The 14,852-nt window shown below is 41.4% G+C and overlaps 3 protein-coding genes across 3 annotated transcripts; 1 reads left to right on the top strand and 2 right to left on the bottom strand.

Annotated features, from left to right (window-relative positions):
• The first annotated feature begins 18 nt into the window (after nt 1-18).
• On the top strand, nt 19-862 carry LOC119651443 (transmembrane protein 223). The gene is made up of 2 exons (XM_038055051.1): nt 19-468; nt 532-862. The coding sequence occupies exons 1-2, from the start codon at nt 75-77 to the stop codon at nt 822-824; spliced, it is 687 nt and encodes a 228-aa protein (XP_037910979.1). The 5' UTR covers nt 19-74; the 3' UTR covers nt 825-862.
• On the bottom strand, nt 833-1,245 carry LOC119651454 (H/ACA ribonucleoprotein complex subunit 3). The gene is made up of 2 exons (XM_038055062.1): nt 1,088-1,245; nt 833-1,032 (listed from the first exon to the last, which is right to left on the bottom strand). The coding sequence occupies exons 1-2, from the start codon at nt 1,139-1,141 to the stop codon at nt 892-894; spliced, it is 195 nt and encodes a 64-aa protein (XP_037910990.1). The 5' UTR covers nt 1,142-1,245; the 3' UTR covers nt 833-891.
• Nucleotides 1,246-7,635: 6,390 nt separating this feature from the next.
• LOC119661114 (cytochrome P450 CYP12A2-like) lies at nt 7,636-14,545 on the bottom strand. Its single transcript, XM_038070310.1, has 5 exons — nt 14,288-14,545; nt 9,300-9,402; nt 8,999-9,245; nt 8,388-8,943; nt 7,636-8,328 (listed from the first exon to the last, which is right to left on the bottom strand). The coding sequence occupies exons 1-5, from the start codon at nt 14,375-14,377 to the stop codon at nt 7,738-7,740; spliced, it is 1,587 nt and encodes a 528-aa protein (XP_037926238.1). The 5' UTR covers nt 14,378-14,545; the 3' UTR covers nt 7,636-7,737.
• Nucleotides 14,546-14,852: the final 307 nt, after the last annotated feature.

Genomic DNA, 14,852 nt, shown 5'->3' with positions numbered 1-14,852 from the left:
TTCTACTTGGCAACGTCCCATTGATAACTCGCAATGTGAGGTTATGTTTATAAGTGGCGGGGTTTGATAATAAAATGATCCCGATTTTGTGTTACGTGCGACCCGCGCAAAATGTAAATATTGCGAGACACTTCTTTCCATACAAGCCGCGAATATCATCTTTTCACTCAACGAACTGCCGCCATGTAAACACAACGCCTCGCTCCTTCAATAGAGCCGTAGATGTCAACACAAATGTTCCCAAAGATGTGATTCTGTTCAAATACGACAATCCTCGGTTTTTCAAGATTTTAAACATTTTCGCTCTTTGTCAGTTCGGTTTCTGGTCATATTTATCGCATTTTGCCTTTACGACATTGAAAGATGCACCAGTCGAAAAGGTAGATGAGGATGCCTCCTGGTTCCGGAAGATCAATTTGGGCGAAAATAAGTACAGAAACACAATCACAGTCAGCTGTTTCTTGATCGGTAAAAACAAACATTTATCAATTAGGGACCCATGATGTACAGTAATTTCTGTTTTGGTCACAGGCTATGGTATCCTAGCAGCTGCCTGGCTGTTTAGCCTTCGTTCCGTCCGCTTCCTAATATTGCGAAAAGGTGGCCAGAAAGTGTCTCTGGTTACTTACGGCCCCTTCGGGAAGAACCGAATAATGGAGGTCCCTGTCAACTGCATTTCTGCCCAAGAATCGCGCGACGCAGCCAGAGTCCAGCTACCTTTGAAAGTGAAGAACCGCGCCTTCTACTTCATTCTGGATATGAGGGGAGAGTTCCTGAACACTAGACTGTACGACCACACCGCAGGCTTAAGGCGTAAATTATAAACACCAGATTAGAAATATAGTTAAACTTTTATTCTACACACAAAAGGAAATGGTTTTCATCATATTATTAGTAAACAGGTTGCGGCCGCTGGGTCAAAAGAAGTCCGAAGCGTTTCTTGATTATTATCCGTTGACGTGAATATTTGTCCTCTGGGGAGAAGCGTGCAGGATGGGCAGACACGGTCGGACGGCCTTCTGGAGTCTTTTTCTAAAAATATATAGATCAATAGTAAGAATAATAAAGAATATGGCATTAGGCTTACCTTGAGTGTGTAAACACGCTCTCCGTTTTCGTTCAAAGTGTACATCAAATACATTTTGGAATTGAAGTTTAGAAACGTGTTCGTCTAAGTGACAAATTACAAATAAACAATGGTGAGGCTGACAAGAGCTTGACAACTGATGAACTGCCACTAGTGACCACGTTTATATGGCCATATAAAATACTGACTGATATAGTATCATCCAACAGTGACCACCTTAATGAATTTCATTTCCGATAAATTTCACTTGTAAACAAATTTTTATAATATATGTTTCTGTACCGAAATAAATGGAATTGGCCTCTCGATTTGACGATGCGTTTTAGCAAAATTATTTCAAGATATCAAAGAATGAAATATTAGATTTTTATGTTAATTATTTGGTTGCTTTGGACACCAGAAATCAGATTTTTGCTAGTTTTATTCTTCTTTCTAAATTTTTACATTTTAGTATAATATGTCACTATGTATTTAGTAAATAAAAACATAATAAATTATTTTTTTAAAAAATATAATTTACAAATTTCAATAAGCAACGTTATGATGTTGTCGATACACGCTTTTGAATATAAGTAGGCCTGTGGGCAAGGGTAGGGTTTCGAAAGTTGACAGATTTTGCGCGCGGGCCTAGGGGTAAGTCATATATCCAATAATATTCCAAACAATAATATTATTCTATCGTTGCTATATTTTAAATGATTTTTTTCTTTCCACAGATATTCACGACATTTCTTACTATTTATTGCGAGAATGAAGTTAATTCTTGTTTTCAAAAATGGGGGATGGAGGCGGGCAAAGGTAGTCGTTAAATCTTTCAGACCAATCATAGGCAGATTGGTTCGCACTTGAAACGATGAAGAAGGTCATAGACTACTATATTAGAATTAATGTTCCAATGCATAATCCTCGACATCCGTGTCAGCACGTTTACCAGGCACAACGGTCAACCGACACTGCTCTGTATCAGATGACGTATGTAATATGGGATACTAAAGAAACAAAAAAATACCACTGTTTGCGTTTTTGGATTTCGAAGGAGTGCTCGGTGATACAACGCATACAGAGAGACAAGATGTCCTGCTCCGTAAGAGAGTGGGAAACAACCTGGCCCACAGTAGATCTACTATAGGCAGTACCCACACTAAAATGACTCCACTTGCGAATGTCCTCCAAAAGCTTATCTCTACGCATCAGAGACGCTAAACAAGGAAAAGGCATAATCTTTCTTCGAATCGTATTGGTAAGAGAGAGATCGGTGAGTTTTTGCTATTCTGGAACTACGGCGTGCTCACCCATATAGCAAAAAGTTGTTTCACGTATTCACGTATGTTAAACACAGCCGATCGGATTTTCGTTACATCTCGCTCATGCTCAAGGGTAAAACAATTTGAAATCGTGCGTACTCGCACTAATTCCCCCCCTTGAGGGGCAAGGGGGAGTGCGGTAGCTGTCTAGTATCTAACTGTGACCTGTCCTTCTGGATGGGCAGAATGCCTGCGAAGGTAATTAGAATACAGTGGATAGTCCACACATTCAGAGAGAATAAGAAATCTGGAATAGGCTCCGACATGCGGTGGAACCAGTCCTCTCAACAAGGCCGTCCAAAAACTGCATGACCCATAATAGTTGAAAAGAAGCGATACCCGAGAAACCATTTAAAAAGGCGAACCCCATTTACAAAAAACATTGTTAGAGAGTAGGCAAATAGAAGTACCGCCAGATACAATTTTTATTGTCGTGGACACCACTCTGAGTTGTCCACAGGGCAGGGTATCATCATCATCAATGACGCAACAACCGATATCCGGTCTAGGTCAGCCTTAATAAGGAACTCCAGCCATCCCGGTTTTGCCCCGAGGTCCACCAATTCGATATCGCTAAAAGCTGTCTGGTCTCATGTAGGGGGGGCAAAAATTCTTCGGAGGATTCTTCTCTCGAACGCAGTTAAGAAACCAAATCTCCGAGGAATACATGAGTACTGGTAAGATCATTGTCTGGTACAGTAAGAGGATGATAGGGCATCTCCTTGTTTTAGACCGTTGTTGATGTCGAATGTCTCGAGAGTGATTCTGCTGCTTTTATATGGCCTCGCACATTGGCCAGGGCCAGCCTAGTCATTCTTATCAATTTCGTCGGGATACCGAATTCTGCCATAGCCATGTACAGTTTTACTCTGGTTATGCTTTCATAGGCAGCTTTGAAGTCGATGAAAAGATGGTGAAACAGATGTCCATATTGCAACAGTTTTCCATCGCTTGCTGCAGAGAGAAAATCTGATCTATTGCTGATTTGCCTGGACCAATTCAACCAATTCAACTGTAATTCCATCGGCTCCTGGCGACATATAATTTTTAAGCCGCTGTTCAGCAGTTCATCAAAATACTCAACCCATCGCTTCAATATGCCCATTTTGTCGAAAATCAGAAAATCAGGCTTCATCCTGCTGACTTGTTTGGAAAACTTCCGCACCTGGTGTGGTTGCTCCCTGTACTTTTCGAGTTCTCAGACATGTTGGTTCCCCCTACTTCCTTTTTCCGTCTGTGAAGTCGCTTCTCCGCTCGACGGAGTTCGCGGTAGGGTCTCATCATTATTAATGTGGAGTATGATGTTTGGCGAATTTCTAAGAAAGCTGACAAACACTGGATTGACTCTTCTCCATCTGCACATACATATGCAGACAAAGAGCGCGATTTTTAAAATGCCCGGGAGTACCAGCGAGGGGGAGACCTGCTGCTTGCGGGGTCAGTGGTCCAAGAAAAACGTACTTTGAACCAATGGGTAACTATACCAGTATATTCCAGGCGGAGATGTGCCCCCTTCAACCTCGAAAGCAATTATATGGAGTAGAACATTTCTCCTGTGAGATGGCGCTTAAGAATATATTCAAAGCCTTCCCTGCTTCCTCGTAAGAAGCGAGTAAAAGGGATAGAAATTTGTGGCCTAGCAAGCTGTAAATTTTGAAACTTTATTGCTACCGAAAACGTACTATGATTGGTTTCTGGAATGTGCACACACACCTCGACAACGGTAGCGAGGGTCTTCTGAATGCTCGATTTCTCCAACTTGCGCGAGAATTCCCCCCGATATAAGCTGGACATTTTGGGCTTAAGCGAAGTTAGATGGTGGGACTCTGGAGAGTAGCCCTCTCCCTCTTTCGGTAATGTGCTTTTGTACTCTAGAAAGCTAAGTGGTAAGTGGTAGTAGATTTGAATCCGGAGTCAGGTTGTTTTTGACGGTTGCCGCAAGGCGCGCTATTAAAACCTGGGAGCCAGTTTCTGACAGACGTCTAACTGCTAGATTTCGGTCTAGGTTAAGGAGTATCACAATTGTACAATGCTACGCACTATCGGTGACTTCCGATATAGTGGAGAAGGATTCTGTCTACGAGCAATTAAACGAAGTTCAAGGGAGGCATTCTAAAAGTGACATTGTGATCGTGATGGGTGGTCTGAATTCCAAAGCGGGATTTGACAACACATTGCTCAGGCATGTGATAGGGAAGCACGGTCTTGGCAACCGCAACAGTAATTGTGTGAGGTTCGTGGATTTCTTCAATTCCCACCGCCTCGTCATTGGTGGTATATTGTTCGAGCACAGAGCCTGAAGTTCTGCTGGCTTCATGCCGACGCTGTACGAACAATCAGATCGACCACTTCTCGGTCAGCAGTAGATTTAAAGCAGTCTTCTGGATGTGCGTAACAAGAGAGGCGCTGAAATCAGCTTCGAGAGGGATCACCATCTGATGGTCGCTTACTTTCGCTTGCTGTTGCGTCCGCTACTTCTCGCATTGTCGAGAAGCTGTAGCCCCCTAAATTTAACATCGACCGCTTATAGGACTCAGTGGTCGCTCGATAAGTAACCCATCTGAGAATATCGATGAGCATTGTGCCGCCATAAAAAATTCTCTTTTCTCGGAGGCTACATAGGTTGCGGCCACGTCCGGAAAGGGTGTCATAAGATCTGGCTGACTGGAATCGTAGAAGCGGATCGATGAACTGAAGGGGTTGAAGGCTCCATTGACCGCTGCGGACTGCGTTCGGATTCCGAGCCAAATCCCAAGAAATTGGTAGTGTATGCCATAACAAGAGGGAATTTGCTATTGCCCTGGTCAGGGAAATGGAAGATGCCACAGATTGCAATAATTTCTGAACTGTATACCACATCACGAACGAGCTTGCATGTTACCACAAATCTTTTGATGGTCCTGTGAGGAACGTTAATGTCGACTTCTAATCCACTATGATGAAAAACTGAACAGGTGGAAAGAACAGTTCACCATCGTTCTTAACCGTATCACATCCGGTGAGGTTTTTCCTTTTATGGATGAAACATGCAGATACAGACTGTTCCTCCAAGCAGCGAAAAATTACTTTGGCTATCAATGCACTCAAATGGAGTAAAGCCGCTTTGTTTGACGGTATTCCCGAGGAGTTATTTATCGCTGCACCTGCAGTTACCTCAGTTTTGTTACTTCCACTCGTACGGAAATCGTGGGAATCCGAGACCTTTCCCAAAGAGTGGATGAAGGGGTTAATCGACAAATTCCCAAAGAAGCGCACCCGTTTTGAGTGTGACAATTGAAGGGATATCTGCGTGTTTCCTGTTTTTGCGACGCAAAAATAATAGCTAAACTAATTCTGGAACGCATCAAAGAACATCTCGAAAGCATGATGGACAGAGAGCAGACTAGTTTCCATTCCGAACCCTCCTACATTGACCACATCAACACCCTACGGATCATTTTGGAACTGTTGGAATGTGGTCATCAGCTGCACTATCTTTTCATCGATTTCAAGGCCGTCTATGATAGCATAGTCAGGGTGAAACTGTACACGATGATGAGAGAATTATAATTATATAAAACTGATTAGGCTGACCTTGACCAATGTGCGAGTACAGATAAAAGCAGTAGGTTCACTCTTGGAGATGCTCTATCATGCATTCCTTTTAACCTGGCTCTTAAAAAATTGATCCGCGATACTCTTGTAAATGCAAGAGACAATAATCTTACAAGAAAAATTTCGAACTCTTAGTCGTGTTTGAGAGAAGAAACCTTTGAAGAATTTTCGGCTCCTTACATGAGCATAGACGATTCCGTACCTTACATTACGACCAAATTTATGAGCAGTACCACGACTGTCTGGTTATGGATAAAAGCAAGAAAAGGCTGTAACAAAACCGTCCAAGGGGCTCTAACCAGATTAGGATTGTAGGGGTGTCTTATGCATTGGATAGCGATCCATGCTAAGAGCCAGGCATATTTCCTTCCACTTTGGGCGCGTATGCTGAACAAGAATTATGATAAAACTAAGCAGTCCTGCTTGGCAGAAGCCTTCAATATACTCCTGCACCTTTATGTTAAATACGCTGTTCTGCTAGACTACGTGAGCCCGGATATTAGACAACAACGCTATACGGCCATAGTTACATCCGAGGCGAAGTGCCTTGGGAATTCTCGGAATTTCCAACGGACTACGCCATAAACAAGTGGAGCTTCAACTATGTTAGAGTAGAAAATCGGCGAACTGTTGCAAGAAATTTTCACCAACGGATCAAAGATGGTTTGCGTCGACAGTGCAGCAGTTTTCTAGGATATGCAGAGTGAAGCTGAGTCGTTCGGTCTGCTGGGGTTTGCCAGTGTATTCGAAGTTAAGGCACTCGGGATACTGGAGGCCTGTCGATAACTGCGGTATGATCATCGGAACGTAGAGGGGATCGGACGCAGTCGGCGTCTCGCTGGCTGCGAAGGATGGATGGTGAAGATTCACCGCTAAGTCATAGTGGTTTACACGGAACATTGGTTTATAGGGGACCATACTTACATTGCTCTTACCACAGCAATTATGGTTTTATGAGTTTGCGGCATCAAAATGGCCTACCACAGCGCTAATTGGGCTTGTCTTCCACTGATACCTACCTACCTATTTTGTGTTTACCTGTTAGTCTGTTGCTTGTGTCTGTAATGAAACTAAAGGCTGTTTGCCCTTTACAGCACAAAGGAGAGAACAGAAGACATACTTCCAACGAGGTAAGTTAGGAGGTTGGCCTTAAATGGGAACAGTTCTCTATTTATTGATTGATATATATGAAACTGGAATGATCACCGGGAGAGGCATCTTTAATGCTATGGGCACGTCTTTCGCGCTGATGAAAACTCACTTGCCAAGATTGATCTGAACATCGAAGTCCATGGTAAAAAACACAAAGGCTGACCGAAGCAACGTTGGTTTGATACGCTAAACGGTGGTTTGAGGGCGCAACCGATCAAAGGCTGAAGAAGAAATTGCAATTAAAACTATTGGTACTTACCATAGTTTTCATATTTCTTTCGTTATTGTTAATACTTATAATTTATTTCTTTGCTAATATAATATACTATCTATTTTAATTTACGTCATCAAATGGGGGGTGTGGGTGAATATGTAGTTGGTAATAAACTATGCATTTCCTTTCGCTATGACATCACAACAGGACAGGATTTTATTTAATTTAGTTTACAATTTTCAGAGGAAAAGTTCTGAAAAAACCATTAAAACTGAAACCTTCAGAGTTGGCTTCCCAAAGTCCCTAATGCCGGCGACATTTGAAGGCTCTCATTGCGGGCTGTAATTTAATTCTGGTCAGTATTTTACATTCTATAATATTATATTTTATTTTTGGCTTTCATTCACATCCGTAAACTTAAATTTTAACTCTCCCTGCGGAACATTTATCACATTTGACTTAAACTGGATATCAGGATAATTCCATTCAACGACGAAATTGCGAATAAGTCGACATAAAAGTACTTCAATTTCGACTTCAGCAAATCTTCTGCCGATGCACATCCTCGGTCCAAACCCAAAAGGTAGAAAGACAAAAGGTTTTGCTGTCGATGCTGATGGGTATTCCTCGGTAGTCTTTCTCAGCCATCGTTCTGGTATGAATTCAGCAGAACGCGGGAAAATATTTTCATCCGTGAGTAGAACCATATTGGCCATTACAACGTCAACTCCTTTTGGAACTTGATAGCCGCTTAGGACAATGTTTTTTCCAGTGGTGCGGAAATTCGCAATCGAGACTGGGCATATTCGAAAAGACTCTTTGATGCAAGCACGTAAGTATGGTAGACTGTTCATGGCTACTCCAGTTAAAGTAGAATTATCGTCTGGAAGGATTGTTTTGATTTCTTCCCTAAGTATTCTTTGTTTGTTGGGGTTGCGACCAAGCATGAATAGGCACGAAACTATACTTGAGCAAGTCTGGAATTAGAAAAAAATCATATCCTGGAACATTTCATTTCTTTTCAACAAATACTTACAGTATCAACGCCTGCCAAAATCAAATCCATAGCCATTATATGTGCTATGTGAGGGTCAACCTTCAACAGTTTCTGAAGCACGCTATCAGCTTCTCCTTGATTACCATTAACATCTATTTTTCTCTCCAACTTTGCCTTTGCTAGCTCTAGATATTCACCTGTGGTTTCGGTCATCACATCTAACGCCTTCATTAATTCTTTATATTTTCGAGTGGGATAGATCTTCCACAATGACGGTTGAAAGTCGAGCTCAAACATGAGTCTAAAGAATACCTTCAGGGACTGAATACACCTCTGAGCTGTTACAGTGCTTTCAGTGAGTAATCCAAGCCTTGCATCCAAAGCCACCAGACCAACAGATTCTAGAGCCCAGCGATTTAGCTCTTCTTCAAAATTAGCTGGCATTTCATTTGTTTCGTTATTTCGAATTTGTCTGATACGATTTATAAAGTCGATTGCCACACCGTCAATTTTCGGAATGTATTGTTTCACCTTCGGCGCTTGCATCATGACAGGATTAACCACAGTACGAAACTGGGCCCATTTTTCACCTTGCCTATGAAAAGGAAAGTGCTTAAAAAGTTTTAACAATCATATAGCAGCAGCCATACTCAGCAACTAATCCACCCATGTCTTTGAAAACTTCTTTTCTGAGGACCTTTCGGTAATATGTCAGAGTGTCTAAACCTCTTCTCACCGGCATTGCACCCTCGGTACGAAATATTTTATGGTAATCTTCTGGATTGAAAGATATCAGAATATCTCTTTTTCCGAACATTCCGGGAAATATTAGAAGTTCGCCATAATCCTTACGGCACATGGACTGAATTTCTTTTAACGGTTTGTTATGATACTTGCCTGAAATTTTTCAGGGACTTTAATGATGAATTGTGATATGGGCGGTGTACTCACCTCCCGGCATGAATGCAAATACAAGATCGATTTTCGATGGTCCAGGTACTGAAGAAAATGGCTTTGCAGTACTCCATTCCGGATCTTCACTTTGAATTTGCGCCTGAAAATTGATCAATACTGGATATATCAGTTCGCACTCTATATTTGATTATACGCGAATATCTTTAGCAAACCATTAAATTAAAGCCCACAAACCTTTTTCAAGGCTAACCAGGTCAGCAAACTAAGGGTAGAAACTATAGATAAGACCCACATTACCGCAATGATGCATTTTATTGCAAAATGTGTGCGACCAGCAGAAAATATATTGCTACAGCCCTGATTGTGACAAACAGTTTAGGCTGCGATGGGGCGGTCGACAGTTGTAAAGACCCATCATTGTTGAATTGAAAACAAATCAGAAAAATTGGGAATGGAGCCTGTTAGGTCAGTCCATCACCAGACAGAGCTTTTTCGATTATAGTACAAGTTACAAGGATGATAGCTATTTTTACCGAATCTCGCAAGAATTGCTACTGAGACTACTAGGATTTTCAAATCTCTTGCTTGCTTGCTTGTTCTTCCTTGAGAACCGTGATCAGCTATGAGATCCACAGAGGACATAACAGACTCTTAAGTTAGCGGTGGTTTACAAACATAAAGGTTAAAAAATTAACTTGCAGTAAGTCAAAGCCTCTTCCTATCTATTGGCAGCAAGGCTAGCAAAGTTGCAGGGCTCGTACAAGAGCCATGGGTACGTTTTAACAAAATCTGTGGTATTGGATCAGTAAAGGGGACTAGGATCATCTCCGATAAGAGATCCTCGAGATCGAGAGCCTGCGTCCTGATGCCAAAATTGTAAGAGGGAACCATGCTGAGACAATTCTGTTCCCAGGACCTCGTTGCGGTCATTTAACGACACTAGGTGGCAGGAGGAGAAATGTTATAGCTGCTTCTGCTTACTTACCCTATGCTCCCTGTTCTGATCTGTTATTGCATGCAGAATGAAGAGGTCTTGAACTCTTTGCAGGGTTTTAATGCAAACGCTCAGCATATTTGTTGGAGCAATAGCAAATACAATCCTAGAGGAGAGAAGCTATTTGATTTTATCTGATGACCGCGAACGTAGGATGCATTCATCGTGGGGGCAAGAACAAGTAAAGTAATCGACCCAATAATCTGCACTTCAAAGTTGTTAGAGTTGAGTAGAGAGTAGCCAATGCTAACAGGAGTCGCACTATCAGATCACCGTTACTTAGAATTTATATTGACTATTGCAGGCGAAGAGACTATAATACAAAGACGGGATCCTACCAAAAAAGGTTGGACAAAGTTCAATGAATTTCTAATTGACAAAGTTCAGTTCCCTAGGTGTCTAATCACTCCTTGGGCGATAGAAGAGCAATTGAAAACTCTGAATAGAACATTCTTAGAGTGCTTTAAAAGGCTTGTCCTGTGTCCCGAGGGAAAAGCAGTAAAACAATACCTCCAGGAAATCAACCAGATGGTTTCTGAATCCCACTTGCAGAAGCAATAGGAATGACGTCAATATAAGGGGCTCGTAAAACGTTCGAAGCGAGACTCCTTTAGAGCATACTGTGAGAAACTGGTAGGCGAGAGAGAGAGAACTTCAGGTTGTACAGAGCCTATAGAATAGCCGATCAAAGTCAGATTCAAAGTACTTAGCATAGATGGCATCTATTTAGTGATGGTAAAGGAGGGCATAAACTATAATATTTAGAGTGTATTCTAAGAAAGATTTTTTGATTATGTGTTGCTCTGGGCTATGTGCCTACCTTTTGGCAGAAGGTTGAGATGATTTTTATACCTAAGCCCGGGAAAGATATTATTCCAATCCAATGAACTTTAGACAAATCAGGAAAACCAGCATGCTTATCAGCGTAGAAAGTTCTGTGAGTCTGTTCTTGAATCGTTAGTTTGAAAAATATAAGATACAACTCTGAAATTTGATGTGACGAACACGACCTGCTGCGTGGGTGCTCCTCGAGTTGAAAGCAGCAATGACCCGCCAGAGCGCCAATTGAATTTTGTCGTACTTGCTTCATTATGGGTTCAACAAGTTCGTGGTGAACCTGTCGAGGGGGCGGTAATTACTCTGCCGTCCGTCAACTGGACCTGAATTAAAGGCGCATTAGCTGAGATGGGTAATTCTAGATACTTGGCGAGTTTGGTCGATGATTGCTTTTTATAGAGGAATCACTGATGCGTGACAGGTCAGAAAATGCACAGTCACAGCCAGGCTGCCAAAAAGCTCGGTACTGAACCCTCCGCTTTAGAGTATGATGTACAGTATAATGAAATGCTTGTGGCTCTGGCCCGTGAGAGATTATGATTGTTGGCTTTGCTTGTTACAGCAAAGTGCCCAGAGCATGTAGAGGCCTATAAGGAAGAGACTTTGTAAGCGGTTCTGGTTGGAAAAGGCTGGTCAGATGAAAAAATGGAAGCGGTCTTGATTAAAGACGGAGTTCCAGTATTGCTGGCAACGCAGATGGGATGATTCTTTGAAGAGTCGCTTGATAAATACGCTTACTGCTAACATCAGGGAATGACTTGAGCGAGAACACGGGGCATAAATTTCCTTGCTATTTAGTTGCATTTCAATTTGCATGCAAGACGCCCCTCCCCCTTCCTGGGACTTTCAAAAGATTTTCTTCCTCTATAACCATAGTGACACTAAAAAGGTTAAATTAGCCGTACTTTTACCTAAGACGCACACGAAGTTTTTAGAGTTTATAATTCCTTAGAGCTATCCAATGTGCCAAGAGAAAGTGCATAGTAATTGCAATGTTATTGCCTACCATATTTGTTGAGAAACTTATAACATTAACACGTACAGATTGCATATTTTCATCTTAGGCTTAACCCACTTTCGTCAATGTAACCAAGGGAGAAGTCATCGAAATCAGGTTGGCATCGCGGCTCTTGTTGGAGAGTAGCGGGCTTCGAATGATTTTACATTCTCAAAGCATAGACACGTTCATTTTGTAATGGGTATGGAACCGAAAAATTGACCAGATTGCCTCCTAATGGACCTTTACGGTCATGAAATGATATCCTTTAAGGCGCTTTAAGGTTTAGGTACCAACTGGTTCTCCAGGTTGGGGGTTGGGTAGGGCTGACAACCCTACATGGAAAACCGAAGCTACGAAGAAACGGAAGGAGCCTCAGACAGGATGGATTTCAAAACGACGAACCCGGCAACGACAACGGAATAACGATTTGCGCATTTTCTAATGGAACGTGCGCTCCCTGTACAAAGAGCGAGCTACCAAGCAGGTAGCTGATACCCTGTCCCAATATAAAGCTGATGTAACAGCGTAGCAAGAGATGCGCTGGATAGGGACCGGTTCACTGGAGAAGAGCCACTACACCATATATTATAGCGGCCATCCAATAAACCATGTGCTCGGAGTAGGTTTCTTAGTCAGCCAAAATATCAAACCTGCTGTTATCGACTTTGAAAATATAAGCAAAATGCTATGCACTCTGTATTTGCGAAGCTAATTTAGAAATATAAACCTCATAAACGTTCGCGCCCCGACAGAGGAGACTGCAAAGTCGGAGAAGGATATCTTCTACGAGGCAGTTGAGCGGACCCTTGAAGCCTGTTCCAAGCATGATATCAAAATCATACTTGGAGATTTCAACAATCAAGTAGGGACGGAGCCCGTTTTCAGATGATACGTCGGCTCCCATAGCTTACATAGGGATACCAATGATAACGGACTGTGTATTATCCAGTTAATAGTATCGCACGGTTTGCGCAATATATCACGCATCAGTATAAAGCTACTCGTACTGATGAAGGGGGTAAGTTGCTCCCGAAATATGTATATAAACACTATAAAATAAAATTGTAGTTTGGAGTAAGCTACTGGTCTATCAATTTTAGACTTAACTATAAATAGAAGACAATATCTGACCTCTTAGCGGAAGAGTGTCTATTATAAAACTGGCGGGTTTGTTTTGCAAATAAGCATTAAATGGCAATACCATTATTATGCCAGTCGGTATGAAATTGCTGATGAGACTTGGTCGACTTAATGAAGCGTTCTTCATGAGTATGCCAGGACACTCAAACATCGTTGGTAATGAGGAGGTTGACAGATTTGCTTGCCAAGGTTTGGCCCTACAATGATGGGACCAGAGCCGACGTTTAGAGAAAAGTTGGTTGGAAGTATCTACTAGATCTAGTCAAAAGCAATGAGTTTGCATTTCATATGCAGCTGCTCGGTCCCTTGGAAATCAGCCGAAGAATCTGCGTACTTTGAGTCCTAAGTTCCTAAAAGTCCGTGGACATTATGCGCAGGAGGCTTTATGAATTGACCTTTCAAGAAACGACACTGCTTTCAACGTCATTGAAACATTCAAAACATCGCAATATTCTCAGATTTATTGAAGTTGAATTAAAGTTTTCGGATTTTGCTCTGGGATGTTTCCACAGTTCACCTCACAATGTACTTTATACAGCTGACTACAGTGGGTCATCCATTAAGACGTTCAGAGGAGGTGGTGTTTAGTTTCATGGTGCGTACTAAGGAAAGTGGTAATCGTTCAGTACTATGTACTACCGAGGTTTTTCGATACAGAGAGAAAGGAAATTTGTTATAAGAAACTCACTTCATACGAAATATGGACTCATCAATATACGGTTCTTATGATATAAACAGTATTTATAAATAATAAAAATACATTTAATTGAAGATTAAAACGAATTCCCTGAAAACTCTGGGTTTTGCAAATGCTCTTCACCGAAGGTTTTACAATAAAATGTTTACCGACTCCTTTTTATACACCAATGAATTTATACTACACACATTGACGCCTCAGCAAGGTCTCCTTGATATTCTGTCTTTATACTGTATGGTAGATTTGTAATGTGTATATATCACGAATGTTAATAAAGTCTAGACTTTATTTGTCTACTTTTTATAAGTAGAAAGCTAACTCAAAGCCGACAAATTAACACCTTCCAGCATCCGTACCTTGCTATAATTTCGCGAGTAATATGCAGAAACTGAATAAAAAACGTTCCGGTTGATAACAGGTTTTCGGTTACAAATATTCTTAAACATAGTTTTTTTCCCCCGAATTTTAAGACACTTTTCCACTTTGAAAACTTTATCTCGTGAGGATACTTAAACGCAGCGTGCTAACAGTATCGAATCCAGTTTTGAAACTGATGCAAGTTATGCATGTTGATCTTAAGAATTTGAAATTCATCATTCCGACCAACAAACAGAATAAATTGTTGAGCTGAAAATAAAACTTTTGTGTAAAATCTCAGTGAACACAATATGACGTACACATGCATGCAGCACGTCCGAATCTGACGAATGTCTGTAGACAAAAACTTAGGGGGCCATGATAAGGTGTTGACCCCGTGCATGAAGTCAATAACTACCCGTCTACTAAATGGAATGATAACAAAACAGAAAAATATGTAGGATATGATCACGTAGTATGATAAAAGATACATTATTTTGGAGAGGCTGGAGTTAGATTTAAATTTGAAAACCTTAGAATTTTCGGCTTAGATTCCGATAAAGT

This window comes from Hermetia illucens, chromosome 1 (genome assembly GCF_905115235.1).
Source record: "Hermetia illucens chromosome 1, iHerIll2.2.curated.20191125, whole genome shotgun sequence".
NCBI lineage: Eukaryota > Metazoa > Arthropoda > Insecta > Diptera > Stratiomyidae > Hermetia > Hermetia illucens.
This window is presented reverse-complemented; position numbering and strand designations above follow the sequence as displayed.

What these genes read in the sequence shown, in the direction of transcription:
- LOC119661114 (XM_038070310.1), bottom strand. Translation starts at nt 14,377, where the DNA reads ATGTTTAAGAATATTTGTAACCGAAAACCTGTTATCAACCGGAACGTT. An exon ending in ACTCGCGAAATTATAGCAAG is followed by an intron (nt 9,403 to 14,287) that starts GTACGGATGCTG and finishes ATCAATTTTCAG; the next exon opens with GCGCAAATTCAAAGTGAAGA. An exon ending in ATTTGCATTCATGCCGGGAG is followed by an intron (nt 9,246 to 9,299) that starts GTGAGTACACCG and finishes GAAAAATTTCAG; the next exon opens with GCAAGTATCATAACAAACCG.
- LOC119651454 (XM_038055062.1), bottom strand. Translation starts at nt 1,141, where the DNA reads ATGTATTTGATGTACACTTTGAACGAAAACGGAGAGCGTGTTTACACA. An exon ending in AGCGTGTTTACACACTCAAG is followed by an intron (nt 1,033 to 1,087) that starts GTAAGCCTAATG and finishes ATATATTTTTAG; the next exon opens with AAAAAGACTCCAGAAGGCCG.
- LOC119651443 (XM_038055051.1), top strand. Translation starts at nt 75, where the DNA reads ATGATCCCGATTTTGTGTTACGTGCGACCCGCGCAAAATGTAAATATT. An exon ending in AGTCAGCTGTTTCTTGATCG is followed by an intron (nt 469 to 531) that starts GTAAAAACAAAC and finishes TTTTGGTCACAG; the next exon opens with GCTATGGTATCCTAGCAGCT.